This window comes from Pituophis catenifer, unplaced genomic scaffold (assembly GCF_029215685.1).
Source record: "Pituophis catenifer annectens isolate HBS135680 unplaced genomic scaffold, rPitCat1.0.hap2 SCAF_5, whole genome shotgun sequence".
NCBI classification, from domain to species: Eukaryota; Metazoa; Chordata; class Lepidosauria; order Squamata; family Colubridae; genus Pituophis; species Pituophis catenifer.
Window position 1 is genome coordinate 95,671,767 of NW_027256885.1, and position 13,717 is coordinate 95,685,483.

The window sequence follows — 13,717 nt, forward strand, 5'->3', positions numbered from 1 at the left end:
GGTGCCGTCAGCCAAACAATGCCGACTGGCGGCCCCCAGGGGGAGAGCCTTCTCTGTGGGGGCACCTACTATCTGGAACGAGCTCCCCCCAGAGATACGGAGGATCCCGGATCTGCGCACCTTCCGCCACGCCTTAAAGACCTTACTATTTCACCAGGCCGGCCTGGCCTAATTTTCCCCCTCTTTTATAAAAGATTTTTAAAATTTTAAATATCTTTTAGTATTTTATATATTCAATTTTAAATTGGTTTTAAAAGTTTGAGGTTTTAAATTTGTCGGGGCCAAAATTATTTAATTTGATTTTATTCTATTTTTTTAAATTTTGTATTGTATGTCTTTTTATTGTTTGGCTGTGCACCGCCCTGAGTCCTTCGGGAGTAGGGCGGTATAGAAATCTAATAAAATGAAAAATGAAATGAAAATGAAATGGTAGGGGAGGCAGTGTCCCAATGACTCTCCTGAATTCACGGATATGCTCTCTGAAAGGCTTCCCCTTCTGCATTAGGTTTCTGAGCTCGTCTTCCACATAGGGGTCCTCTTCCTCCTCCTCATAACGGGCTCTCAATAGTTGCAAGAACCCGTCTGTATCTTGCAGCTGGGGGGCCCTGTTTTTGTAGAGGGATGCTGACCACCTCTTTGCTTCTCCCTCCAACCCTTCCGAGATAGCATTCACTAGGGCTCTAGGGAAATGGTAGAGGTGTCCAAAACGCTCTATGTATATCTCAGCTGAATCGAGGAATTGGGCGAGATTATCTGGGTCACCATTGAACTTCCCTCTGAACTGGGGTGGTTCCTCCCTCTCTGCCCTCTCCTTTCTGTGCTGAGCTCTGTAGGGCCAGCCTTGGTGTTGATAGTCCTCTGCCTCGTCTCTCATCCTGGGGTGGGGAGGTACTGCCTCATCTAGGCTTCGCTGCTTGCTGGGAGGGGGGGAACCCATGGATGCGTTGTTGGGCTCCTCCTCCTTCTGCTGTGGAGGGGGGAAGGGCTGCGCTTTGGCCTACGGCCTCTTGGATCAACAGCCCAGACTGGTTCTCTCTTTTCTTTGGGTCTGCAAGATGGCCCCTCCCCCTGAAGGGTGGCACGGTCAAATTTCTCTTTCAACTCATCTATGGGGCTTTCGAGTGGCTTCCTTAGAATTTCTTGGTGCTTAGTTTGTTTTCTGGGTTGCTCCCATTCCCATAGCCAGTTCACCCTTCCCAATTCACTTAGGGGTTTCCCTTTATCTTTCACGTTTGGAAAGGGAAATTCAGCCTCGGAGGCTTTTGGCACAGTCCCCGGGTACTTATCTGGCTCTCGTTTCTTGGCTTGAAGTTCTGCCGAGGGGGAAGGCGGGGAGAGTTGAGCCTTCGTACTTTCCAAGCTGGCTGGGATCACGGCCGGTTCTCCTCCCGTTGCTTGAAGCAGACTTTCCTCCGAGAGCTTGGCTTCAGCCATAGTGTCCGGAGATAACCTCCAGTCCGACCACACGTCTGGGAGGGAGCGGGATGATTTAAAATCAGCCAGCCTGGCTTTGGAGGAGTTTTGGCTGTCTGTCAGGTTTTGCTGCTATCTTAAATAAACTTCATTCTCAAACGCAAGGTCTCTGATGAATCTTTTCTTTATTTAAGAATAGAAAGAATGACATCCCTGAACTCTTTGTGCAGCCAAAACTGGCACCTCCTTCTAAAACCCTCCCTTTCCATTCTTCAACCCCAATGTCTCATTGGCCATCGTGCAGATCCATCTCTCCGTCCCAAGCACTTTCTATTCACAGGAATTCCCCCCTCCCTCTATCACCCAGGTAACGCTATCTACTAAAGAGCAGGAGACTAGGTAAAAGTTCATCTCAGCATTAAAGCAAAGCTTCTCCCTCTCTCATTCATGTCAGCGCTGGAGGAGATCATAAATTGGAACGCTGACACTACCTTTGTAAAGAAATACAGGCCTTTCATCTATGTATTGCATTTTTTAAAAATGTTGCAAACATGTTCAGTAATTGTAACTCTGGGGATGAATCAAAACTTCCTCAATGGCTTTAGCATCTCTTTTTCTCATATGGAGATTCAGTGAACACAAATCTTAGCATTGATGGAGAATTAGGGAGATGGTGGGGAAATAGAGAGCCTCTTGTACCCAGCAGTCCTTATAACTGCATTTACTGCATCATCATCTTCGTTTAACAACCCCATCATCCCTTGCGGGGTGGAGTCTGGGCAACTGAATGGAGTGTTAGCAGAGTGTTTACTGGCCAGATGCCCTTCCTGATGCCAATGCAGAGTTTTCAGCGGATATATTCTCATTGTGTCCAGAGAGAGAAATATCTGCCTCTACCTAGTATCGAACTCACCTCTAGGCCACCACACCACTCCTAACTGCATTTACTGCATGATGCTAATTAAATGAAGCTGACTTCATAATAGGAGTGTTTGGTGTCTGGCAGAAGTGGGTTTTAGCAGGTTCTGACCAGTTCTGGAGAACCGGTAGTGGAAATTTTGAGTAGTTCAGAGAACTGGTAGTAAAAATTCTGACTGGCCCGGCCCCTATCTATTCTCTGCCTCCCAAGTAACAGCTGATTGGGAGGAAATGGGGATTTTGCAGTAACCTTTCCCTGGATTGGGGAGGGAATGGAGATTTTACAGTATCTTTCCCCTGCCATGCCAACCAAGCCACTCCCACCAAGCCACGCCCACAGAACCAGTAGTAAAAAAATTTGAAACCCACCAATGGTGTCTGGGAAGGAAAACTGTTAATATACTTCTATCTGTTACACAGAGGATGTCGCAGATTGCAATTTTTAGGAAGCTGTGTGTTACTAAAGCATGCCACTTTACATAGTGTTGCTATTTGAGGTCCTGCTTCTAAAACTCCAACACTCTCAGAAATCATGTAAACTCTGGGACAGAGTTTTTCCTTATATTTTGTAAATCCCCCTTGATAGAAATCTCTCTTCTAATCAATGCAAACGTTTTGCATTGGTTTTTTATTTTAGGGTAATCATGTTCACGAGTCACTTTGAGAAAAGAGTCATTATATGCCTGTAATTCCTGAAAGAACTTTCTGAACATTGAAGCAGCAACTATAAATAAAGTAAATTATTCACCATTGTTTGATATTGGTGCAAAAACTACCTGGTTAAACATGGTGGGCCAGATGATCTCCTCTGCAGAAAGAGTAAGGAGATTTTCAGGGGGAGTCACTGGAGCTATGTTTCCAATTTTGATTCGATGAAATGATTGGTTGGGGAAGGTGACCCAATTGATAACATCAAATCCAGTTGCTAGTTCTCCTCTTTCATCAAAGGAAACCATGTCTCCAGCATTATTGTTAAAAGAAACAGCTTTCAGATACCAATGGAACTAAATGGAAATCATTAAAAAAAAAATATAACAATTGGAAGTAGTGAGCAAGTATGAATGTAGGATCTTTCATACATTAGGTGTTTTTTTTTAAAGCAGACCAAACAGCAAACATAATATGAGGAATATTTATTGTTATGGGGTATGATAACAGAAACTTGAATACCTTCAGGAATTTCCTTCTAAGGCAGAATTAGTCTCTCTCTCACTCTCTCTTCTTTCCTGGGACTAAATTGGCATTTACTTTCTCTTAACAGTCCTTCTTGTTAGATCAGGCGCAGGGAAAGAAGACGTGACCAGCTCGATACATTTAGTAAGTTTATTGCAACAGTAATAAGACTGGCGCTGCGCTGCCGGAGCTCTCCTTATATTCACTCCGGCAGACGCACCGCCCCTAAGACAGCTATTCAAACTTCCCGTCCGAGGCTGGCAGCCAATCCTGATGGGTGTCCTTATAAGGACATAACACTCCTCCCCCCTAGTTCTTAGTCTGTCCATCAAGCACGTAATCACGCAGGTACGCGGGGCGTCGCGAAGTCCTAGATGACCTGCGCAGTCCCATTCTGGTTTGGCCGTCTTTGTGGACGGAGGGAGCTCCTGCGTCTCCCGGTCCCCTCCCGGGAACCGGGCAGGATCCGGCCGTCGAGTGCGTGGGCTGGGTTCCCACGCCTCCGGCCGGGTCTTGGACCTCCGCCCGCTGGCGATGCTGGTCTTCTTCTCCGCCTGGGCTGTGGATTTCCTGTCGCTGGCTGTCGTCGCCCGGTATGGAACTGCTGAACCCTGGTAAGTCACTAATGTCCCATTTGTCTTTTACCGGTTCGGTGGTGGCTGGTTCCGGTCAGGGGTTCGGGTCTCGTGGCTCCCTCTAGTTCTGATCCGGGTGTCCCTCGGTTGAGGCCGGTGCCCTCCCTTGGTGACTGCCGGGATGTGGTGGCTCTTGTCCGACCTCGCCGGGGTGATGCTGGCCTCCTCCGCAGGGGTGGTGTAGGCCCTCTCTGCTGGGGCGGCGTTCCCCGGGTGGTCGATGACGTTTGCTGCCGTTTTGCTGGAGTTGGCCATCCCTGTTGGGTTGGTGCAGGCCTCCCTCGCGGGGGTGGTGTCGGCCCTCCTCGCAGGGTTGGTTTGCATCTTGTCTGGGGTGTGTTTGGTCTGCTTGGTAGGGTTGGTGTAGGTCTCCCTTCCCAGTGGGTTGGGTGCCGACCTTGCTGGGGCGATGTAGAGCTCCCTCTGTGGTCGGGTACCGGTCTACTGGCTCCTTTCGGTGGGGGTCTCCCTTCTCGGGGTGTTTTTGGCCGCCCTCCCCGGGGTGCTGCGGGGTGCCCCCCATGGATGGTCCCCGGTCTACTTGCGCTGCATCTCGATCAGTGCTCACTCTGGGTGGCGGTCCTACCTCGTCGGGGTGTTTCCGGCCTACCCTGTCTGGCTGAGGCAGGCCTACCTCGTCGGGGTGTTGCAGGCCTACCTCGTCGGGGTGTTGCAGGCCTACCTCATCGGGTTGGTTTCCTTCCACTCCCTTCCACCTTTTCCGGAGCTGGTTGATGTGACGTCTACAGACCTGTCCATCTTCCAGCTCTACCCGATAGGACTTCGGGCCAGTTGTGCTCTCGATCTTCCCTTTCAGCCATTTCGGAGAGCCGTGAAAATTCAAAGCAAAGACCGGGTCTCCTATGGCGAAGGTGCGAAGTTGGCGGCTGGCGGTTGCGGGTACCTCTGAGTCATATTGAGGGTGCAGTCTGTCCAGTGGTGACCGGAGTCTTCTGCCCATCAACAGCTCCGCCGGGCATTTTCTTGTGGTGGCATGTGGAGTGATGTGTTGGGTGAGGAGGAAGTTATCAATCCGCTCTTGCCAATCACCCATGCCCATTTTGGTGAGCGCTTCCTTGGTGAGCCTCACCATCCGTTCCGCCTGCCCATTTCCCGCCGGCCTGTATGGTGCTGAGAGGGCATGGCGGATGCCCAGTCCGGCCAGGAATGCCTCCATGGCCAAGGACGTGAGTTGGGGCCCGTTATCGGAAACCAACATGTCCGGCAGTCCATGGGTGGCGAAGAGTCGGCGTAGAGCCCGGATCGTCGCTTCTGTTGTGGTAGATGCCATGGGTACCACCTCGAGCCACTTGGAGAAGGCGTCAATGACGATGAGTAGGTGGCGCCCCTGCATCGGACCCGCGAAGTCGATGTGGATCCTCGACCAGGGGCTGCTGGGGGTCTCCCACTTCGTCGGTTTGGCTTGGGGTGGCGCTGAACGTACTTCTTGGCACGGGTCACATCTGGAGACCCATTCCTTGATGTCTCTGTCCAGTGATGGCCACCAGACGTAACTCCATGCCAGGGCTTTCATGCGGACGATGCCGGGGTGCCCGTTGTGCAACGTTTCTAGCGTTCTTCGTTGCAGAGTGCTGGGAATCAGCACTCTGTCTCCCCATAGCAAACAGCCTCTCATGGCGGACAGCTCCTTTTGCTTTCTGGTGAAGGGGCTGAATTTCTCCTCTGCCTTCTCTGTCGGCCACCCTCTGAGGATCCAGGACTTGACTTGGCGGAGTGTGGGGTCCTTTTGTGTGTGGACGGCCACATCTGCCGATGTGACTGGGCAGCTGTTGTCGTTGTCGATGTGGAAGAGGTCGAGCGTGGGAGCTGGGTCTTCCACTGGGACTTTTGATGGGCATCTGCTCAGCGCGTCGGCGTTCCCAATGGACGTGCCTGGCTGGTGCACCAGTCTGTATAAGTAGCCAGCTAGGAAGATGGCCCATCTTGTCATCCGTGGGGACATGAAGGTCGGGGTTGGTTGGTCGCCTGCAAGGAGCCCCAGCAGCGGCTTGTGGTCGGTCACTATGGTGAAGCTCCTCCCGTAGACGTACTCGTGGAATCGTCTGACTCCTGCGACGATAGCTAGAGCCTCTTTGTCCAGCTGGCTGTAATTGCGTTCCGCGCTGGACATTGTCTTGGAGAAGTATGCTATAGGGGCCTCTGAGCCATTCGGTAGTTCAAGGCTGAGTACTGCTCCCACCCCGTATGGTGATGTGTCGCAGGTGAGCTTGATTGGGAGCATCTCATTGTATTGTATGAGGACGCTTTTGGATGTTAAAAGTCCTTTGATGGCCCGGAATGCTGCTTCCTCCTCTTGGTCCCACTTCCAGGAAGCCGCTTTCCCCAGTAGGCGGTGGAGTGGCTCAGCAATCGTAGCTTTCTGTTTGAGGAATATGGCATAGAAGTTAAGCAATCCAAGGAATGCCTGAAGCTCTGTTTTGTTTTTTTGGCTGGGAGCTTCATGGATAGCTTTAACTTTTGATTTGGTGGGGTGGATGCCTGTGCCATCTATGAGATAGCCCAGGAACTCGACCTCCTGGACCCCTAAGATGCATTTATCTCTCCTGACTCTCAAACCCTTGGCCTTGAAGTGCTGCAGGACAAGCCTGAGTCTTTCAAGGAGTTGGGCTTTGGAATCTCTGGAGATTAGTACATCATTGAAGTACGGCACCACCCCTGAAACGCCTTGAAGAAGGCATTCCATCATTGATTGAAAAATTCCTGGGGCAGCGCTGACTCCAAATTGGAGACGGTTACATTTGAATGCCCCCCTGTGAGTAACGATCGTTTGGGCCTCCGCCGTTTTTTCGTCCACTGGCAGCTGCTGGTAAGCCTGGGCCAGGTCCAGTTTGGCAAAAATTGAGCCAGTCCCTAGGGAATGCAGCAGATGCTGCACCACTGGGACTGGGTATGCGCTCTGCGGCAACGCCTTATTGATTGTACACTTATAGTCGGCGCAGATGTGCACAGATCCATCATGCTTCATTGGGGTCACAATGGGGGTTTCCCATGAAGCATGATCTATAGGTTCCAGAACGCCTTGGGCGATCAGCTTATCTAGCTGAGCATCTACTTTAGGCCGCAAGGCAAATGGAACCCGGCAGGGCTTCAGCCTAATTGGGGTGATTCCCTTGTCCAGATTAAAGGAGATTGGCTTTCCCACAAATCTACCAAGCTTACCATTGAAGACTTCCTGGAACTCTTCGATGAGGTTGTCGAGTTCGTCCTTCTGAATCTGGTGGATGCCTCCGATTGATAGCCCTAGTGGTTTGAACCACTCCACTCCCAGCAGGTTCAGGCGGCTGTGTTCCACGACTGTGATGGGAAGGTTGCCTTGGAATTGCTTGAACTCGATGCGGAGCGTGGTTCTGCCCAGGACACCGATGGGATTCCCGCTGAAGTCCACTAGCCTCGACCGCAAGGGCTTCAACTGGTTCTTCTCACAGGCTGGCTTCAGGCATTTCAGTTGCTGCCAGTCCATAATGGAATAGATGGAGCCTGAATCTACTTCCATTGTGCACGGTGACCCCTCTGCCAGCAGTGTCACATTGAATTTAGTGGCACCGTCATCGCTTGTGTGAGCGATTGTGGTTTGGTGCACTGTTCCGCGGCGAGGGTATTCCTCGTCTCCGTGCCTGGACTGGAACGAGGACCATTTGGATGTCCTCTAGGTATCTTTGCGATTTTCGCGGAATCTTGGCCTGGGTGGTTCGGGAGCTGGATCTGCTGCTCTGCAGGCCTCGGCTATGTGTCCCCTCTTCAAGCAGCGGTGGCAGGTTGCGTCCCTCCATCTGCAGTTTGCTCTGGGGTGGTCACCTTTGCAGCTGCCGCAGCGTTCCCCCCAGTCGCCATGTTGGGGATTTTCCCGCCTGGGGGGCGGGAAACCTTGTGTACGGCCATTTCCTCATCAGATTCGGATGGCGTGGCGGAGTCATCTGAGGAGTTTGGGCCCGCCTTGTGGATCTTGTGGATCCCCCTCGCCTTCACCATTGCGGCAGCCGCTTTCTCGGAAGTCTCAGCGGCTGTGGCTTCTTCAAGGACTTCCTTGAGTGGGATCCTCTTGCAGCTCAGGAACTTCTTCTCAAGACCCACATCCCGCATCCCGAAGACGATGCGGTCTTGGATGGCGTTATCAACGTTGTCAAATTCGCAGTTGGCAGCGATTTGACGAAGTGCGGCCATGAACTCCTTGATGGATTCGCCTTCCCGTTGGTTTCTCTGCTGGAAGGTGAATCTGTTTGCAATCGGGGTGCCTGTGGGTGCATAGTGTTCCTGTAGGACTTCCTGCAGGTCACTCCAGGACATCTCCTCAATATCTCTGGGTGCCACGAGGTCGATGGCCATCTCTAGAACATCAGAACTGCAGTGGGCCAGGAACAGGGCTCTCTTGCGCTCGTCGTCGAGGTTTTGGTAGCCGTTTCCTCGGAGGAATTGCCGGAATCTGACCATATACAACCTCCATTTCTCTCTTGCCGGGTCGAACGGGCTCAGCGAAGCGATCGGTGCTTGCGGGGTTGCCATTCCGTAGGGTGCCACGGTTGGGTGACTTCAGCTCATTTAAGGCGATCGTGCCACGCGTCTTGCTCAGGTTCTCTTCTCTAGTCCTTCGTCGCCAGTGTTAGATCAGGCGCAGGGAAAGAAGACGTGACCAGCTCTATACATTTAGTAAGTTTATTGCAACAGTAATAAGACTGGCGCTGCGCTGCTGGAGCTCTCCTTATATTCACTCTGGCAGACGAACCCCCCCTAAGACAGCTATTCAAACTTCCCGCCCGAGGCTGGCAGCCAATCCGGATGGGTGTCCTTATAAGGACATAACACTTCTAATGACTTTTGCATCCTTTCTAAAAAACATTTGGGTATTTAGAATTCCTTTAGTATTCCCATGCATCTTGGAAGTAATATTATCATCTATGTCAATTGGACCAATAATGTTGACTCTTAATGGCACCCTGGTTACTTGCTGTTGCTCACAAGCTCTGGTGTACTAAAATATTGTGAGCATTTGATCTATGAAGAACCAACAAAAAAATTGTTGTGGTCTGTCTATCGATCACTCTTCAGTGCCATTGTTTCTTTTTTTCTTATGTATCTCATACTCTTCTCTTCACTGTGGAATCAAAATGCAGGACCCCAAGCAAATAATCAAGACTCACTGCAGCTCAATGCCCTTCCTTCCTTCCTCCCTCCCTCCCTCCCTCCCTCCCTCTCATAATCTTCTCCTCACTGTGGAATCAAAACTCAGAACCCAAGCAAATAAGCAAAGATAATTAAAGTATTAATTCTTAACCTAGGACACTGACAAAATTCCACCCAGAAACTAGTGGAGGGAACTTCTGCAGAAAGCTTATATTTCAAAAAGGAAGGCAAAATATGCATGCATATCTATTCATAAGTAATTACATAATAGATCTCAAGTTACTTCCACCTCTTTTCTTATTTAAAGAGAAAAATGGTCTTACTTAGAAGAAGAATTTGCATCATAAATTCAGCGGTTCCTAGTGGAATGTTTTGATGGAACTATCACAAACCACTGTGGGATACAGGGATACATTCCTTATATCTTAATAAACAGTCCCATTCATTTGGAAACTGATTTACCCCACACTCCTTCCAAAACTTCTCTTGAATTAACCTTTGACATTGCTTCCTTCTCATTGTGCATTGTTGTATCCCGTGTTTAATGTTATCCGGAATTATTATTTGAAGTTCTGACATATCACATATGAGTTAATTCAGCTTCAGAATGCTCTTATTAGTTATACAACTCCAGAATACTAGTTTTAACACTGAACATTTATATGACTGGCCCTTACATAAAGGGATATTTTTATTCATGTCATTTTTACCTGCCACGACTGTTGACAGTTCCCAAGCATTTCCTCTTTTTCTGCTCTTAGATGAAAGCATGGCTTGTAGAGCATGGGCCACTGCATAGACAGCATTGTAAATGCTATAACTTTGCCCAGTTATACTAGATTCAATCACAGATTCAGGAAGAGTCTCCAGTGACTCCTCACCAGTGCATTGATTGTCACTGTTCTCATCTAATCCAGCATTTGGGAAAGAACATTCAAATGCATTTTCCCAAAACACTCTTGTCAAACTGTCCTCTTCTTCTGAAGAAGGCTTTCTCATTTGAGTAAATTTCTTAAACCCTAATATTTCCTTTGAGAAAACTGCCAAGGATAGTGCACCGTGGATGAAATCCAGGCTTCTGTATCTTTGAAATGGGATTGATGTGAATTCCATCTGTGCTGGCATGACCCAAACTTTATCTTTTCTCTTCATTGGCATGTCTTCATATTCTGAAGCAAATGGCAACATTCTAAGAACAGCCATGTCCTCATTTTCACCATATGTGATTACAACATTGGTAGTACTTCTCATAATAGCCTTATACAGCAAAACAAAATAATTAAATTGAATTTCAATATCTTTGGCAACAGATTCCATTGGCATTTCTTCCATGAAATCAAAACAGATGCCTTTCTTAGAAAATATATGAAGCCTATTCTGTATCAACCTTTTCCCCCTTTCAGAGTTTGAGACAATGAGCCCAATCCATTTCCACTGGAAGTGAAGCAACAATTGGACCAGCCCCATAATTTGAAGGTCTTCATTTGGAAATAATTGATGGAAGAAAGCAGCTTGAATGTTGTCATCTATCTCTGCAGTTGTACCATATATGAGCTAAGAAAAAGAAAAAATTAGAGTATATACTGTTACGAGTAAATGCCTAACTGTGTATACACCATTGCATAGACTGACCCACTGACCCCTCCTCCCTCACTTAGCCCTTCCCATGACCCCTCCTTACCTTGACTCCACCTCCTCCATATATAAGGCTGTGCACAGAAGTCCAGGACCAGTTCCAAATGAGTACCTAAAAAGAAAGAAATGGAGTAAATAAATACATTGAACTCCAAGCCTATCGTGTCTGTGATTATTGGGCAAGATCCTTGGAAAACTTACTTCTCAATATGGTATCAGAGGACGGTTATGCCCAATAAACAGAACCAAAATCGGAAATGGAAGGAAGGATGAACACAAGGTCCACCACCAGGCTGATGGCAGAGTTGGGGGAACCTGAAGGTGCCACCGCCAGAATCCCAACTGCCTTGGAGATGGAGGAACTGGACCAAACAAACAGAAGCGTGAGGCCAAAAGAAAGTGCAGCCAGGCACGCCAGAGACAGATCACCCGAGAGAGATGAACTAAAGGACATCATACAGAAAATGATAGATGCCTCCATAAGCAAGGATGAACTCATCGCGAAGCTCCGGGACCTTCTAGATGACCAGGGAGCAGCGATGAGCCCCCAGGAGCAAGACCACGAGGCTGCCAGACCGGTAAGACAGAGATACCCCCTGGCAGAGACCCAAGACCCAAGCGGTTCCATTTTCGCGCCATGCTCCCGGCGGCCATCTTGGGATGGCCACCAACCAATAGGGAGTCAGGATTCAAATCCAATGGCGCGAAATGAAAGAAACCCCAGAACAAATGGAGGAACAGCCAAAGGCACCCCAGAAGGGACACACCAAGGCATCTGGAGCTCGCCTCCCGAGCTCAAAGCCAGAAAGACACCCGGGGCCCCAGCAGCCGTGATAGGCCCTGCACGCAACCCCTTCACGCCAGCCACGCACCTCAGAGACACCGCCGCGAACCGAGGGGGCTACGGGGGGGGCATCGATGATAGCACACACCCCCAGATACTCCACACAATGACCAACCCCCACGAAGACAACCGCAGGGCACCAACTACGCTTGAATCATGCAGATGGCAGGACTCGAACCCAGCACCCGCAGCACCAAGCATAAGAGGCCCGAGGGGAAGAGGCCACACCAGCTACTCAACCCCCATGTGGCCTCCGCCCGGCCTACTCACGTGCCCAGGGACCAGCAATCAAGGATCGGGGCCCACCGCAGCCGCCACGCCGCAGAACCCCAGAAGTCCTCGACTTATGACCGCCTCGCCTCCTCGACTCTCTCCAGCCTCCTGCATGGATCCGGATGCCCAGTGATGGATGCCTGCCTCCAGAGATGAAGCCGGACACCCCAGGAGTGAGATGGGACCCCCAACTGGAGGCCTAGGCCGAGGCCTAAGAGCAGCAACAGCCAGCTACTCTCCCATCGGCTACAGAAGCAAAATGGGCCTCGCACATGCTCAGTCGGCTCCTGCAAGAAGAGAAGGAGAGAACATAAATCCAAGTCTGTACAGAGCTGCAAACTGCATACCCAAGCCATATTGTGAGTTCCCTCACCTGAGACACCATGGGCAGCAACAGACTGTGAGTAATTCATCACACAACTCAGGGAATTTACCAGCTAACTTTCCCACTCTTAAATTAGATGGATCAAACCTCATGCAGTGGAATCACCAACTCCAGGTTTTATTTTTAAAAGAGGATCTACTGTTTTTAGTTGATGACCCCCCCACAAAACCTTGGACTTTAGAAACAGATTGCTTGCATCACAGGGCTTACTATTTAATTATAGCAAGTATCCCACCAGGTGTATACCCCAGCCTAAGCCATTATCTGACTGTGTCTGAGATACAGCAGAGAATATTTAATCTGTTCTATAGTAAAAGCGCTGCCACCACAGCAAGGATATCCAGGGAATTCCACTCTGCCAGGCATAAAGCAGGGACTCCCATGGGCGAACACATACTGAACCTGAATGCCACAAGAACTGAACTGATACAAAGGGGGGAGGATATATGTGGGAATGCGGGTTCAGCTGGATACTCTCTAAAGGGCCCTATTTTGTTCTCTCTTTGTTCAGAACATAGACTGTATTTGCAAAGATAAGAGACATCTTCTTGCGGAATATTCCTGAGAAGTGAGGTAATCAGATAACAGGAGATGGGCCTCTCGCCTGGCAGTAACTGGCACCAAATAACCAGAGTTAAGTTTTGTTTTTGCACCTTAAGTATCGCTTTCCTAGAAATCACGTGATTTACTGTAATAGGTAGAATGTGAAACTTATATGGAGAATATATGGATGTTTTTCTATCTCTTGTATGTAATATGAGATGTGTAGCCATAATAACGCCTTCTGATGACGCTGTATTTTGATAACTAATAAAAGAGATGGCAGGCTTTTGTTCTCTGCTCCATCATCCCGAGAAACACCTGTCCTTGTGCTTTCTCTAATCTGGACCATACATGAGGAGCCCACCAGGATGAATACAACATCTGGTGACCCCGACGTGATAACCCTGGTGGCTATATGTCTCTTGGCATCCTCATACTCATTCGGCTGGAAGAAGCCTCTGCAAACCAGGGCCGGTCGTCTGCGGACGAAGCACCCTCCCATAAATCGTGAGTATGGGGGCAGAATTGCCAAGTACCCCGACATGATAACCCTTGAGGCTATACGTCTCTTGGAACTCCTGTTCTCACCGCCTGGAATGAGGCTGCGCACCCGATTTTGCCTGAAACACGGCGATAATCATTCGTGAGAAAAGGAGAAGGTCTTTCCAAGCTACAGACAGAGCATCTGAAGAGCTTGGTGAGATATCCAAGACTAATATTATTGTTTTTAAAAGATAACGGGAAAGTCCTGCCTGTGAT

At 49.3% G+C, this 13,717-nt stretch overlaps 1 protein-coding gene across 1 annotated transcript in view; it reads right to left on the reverse strand.

Annotated features, from left to right (window-relative positions):
* LOC139317742 (vomeronasal type-2 receptor 26-like) overlaps positions 1 to 1,434 on the reverse strand; it is a 77,576-nt gene extending 76,142 nt beyond the window's left edge. Inside the window, exon 1 of the mRNA XM_070944810.1 lies at positions 1,206 to 1,434. Coding sequence (XP_070800911.1) covers positions 1,206 to 1,434 — 229 coding nt within the window. The remainder of the gene's footprint in view (positions 1 to 1,205) is intronic.
* Between the last annotated feature and the right edge of the window lie 12,283 nt (positions 1,435 to 13,717).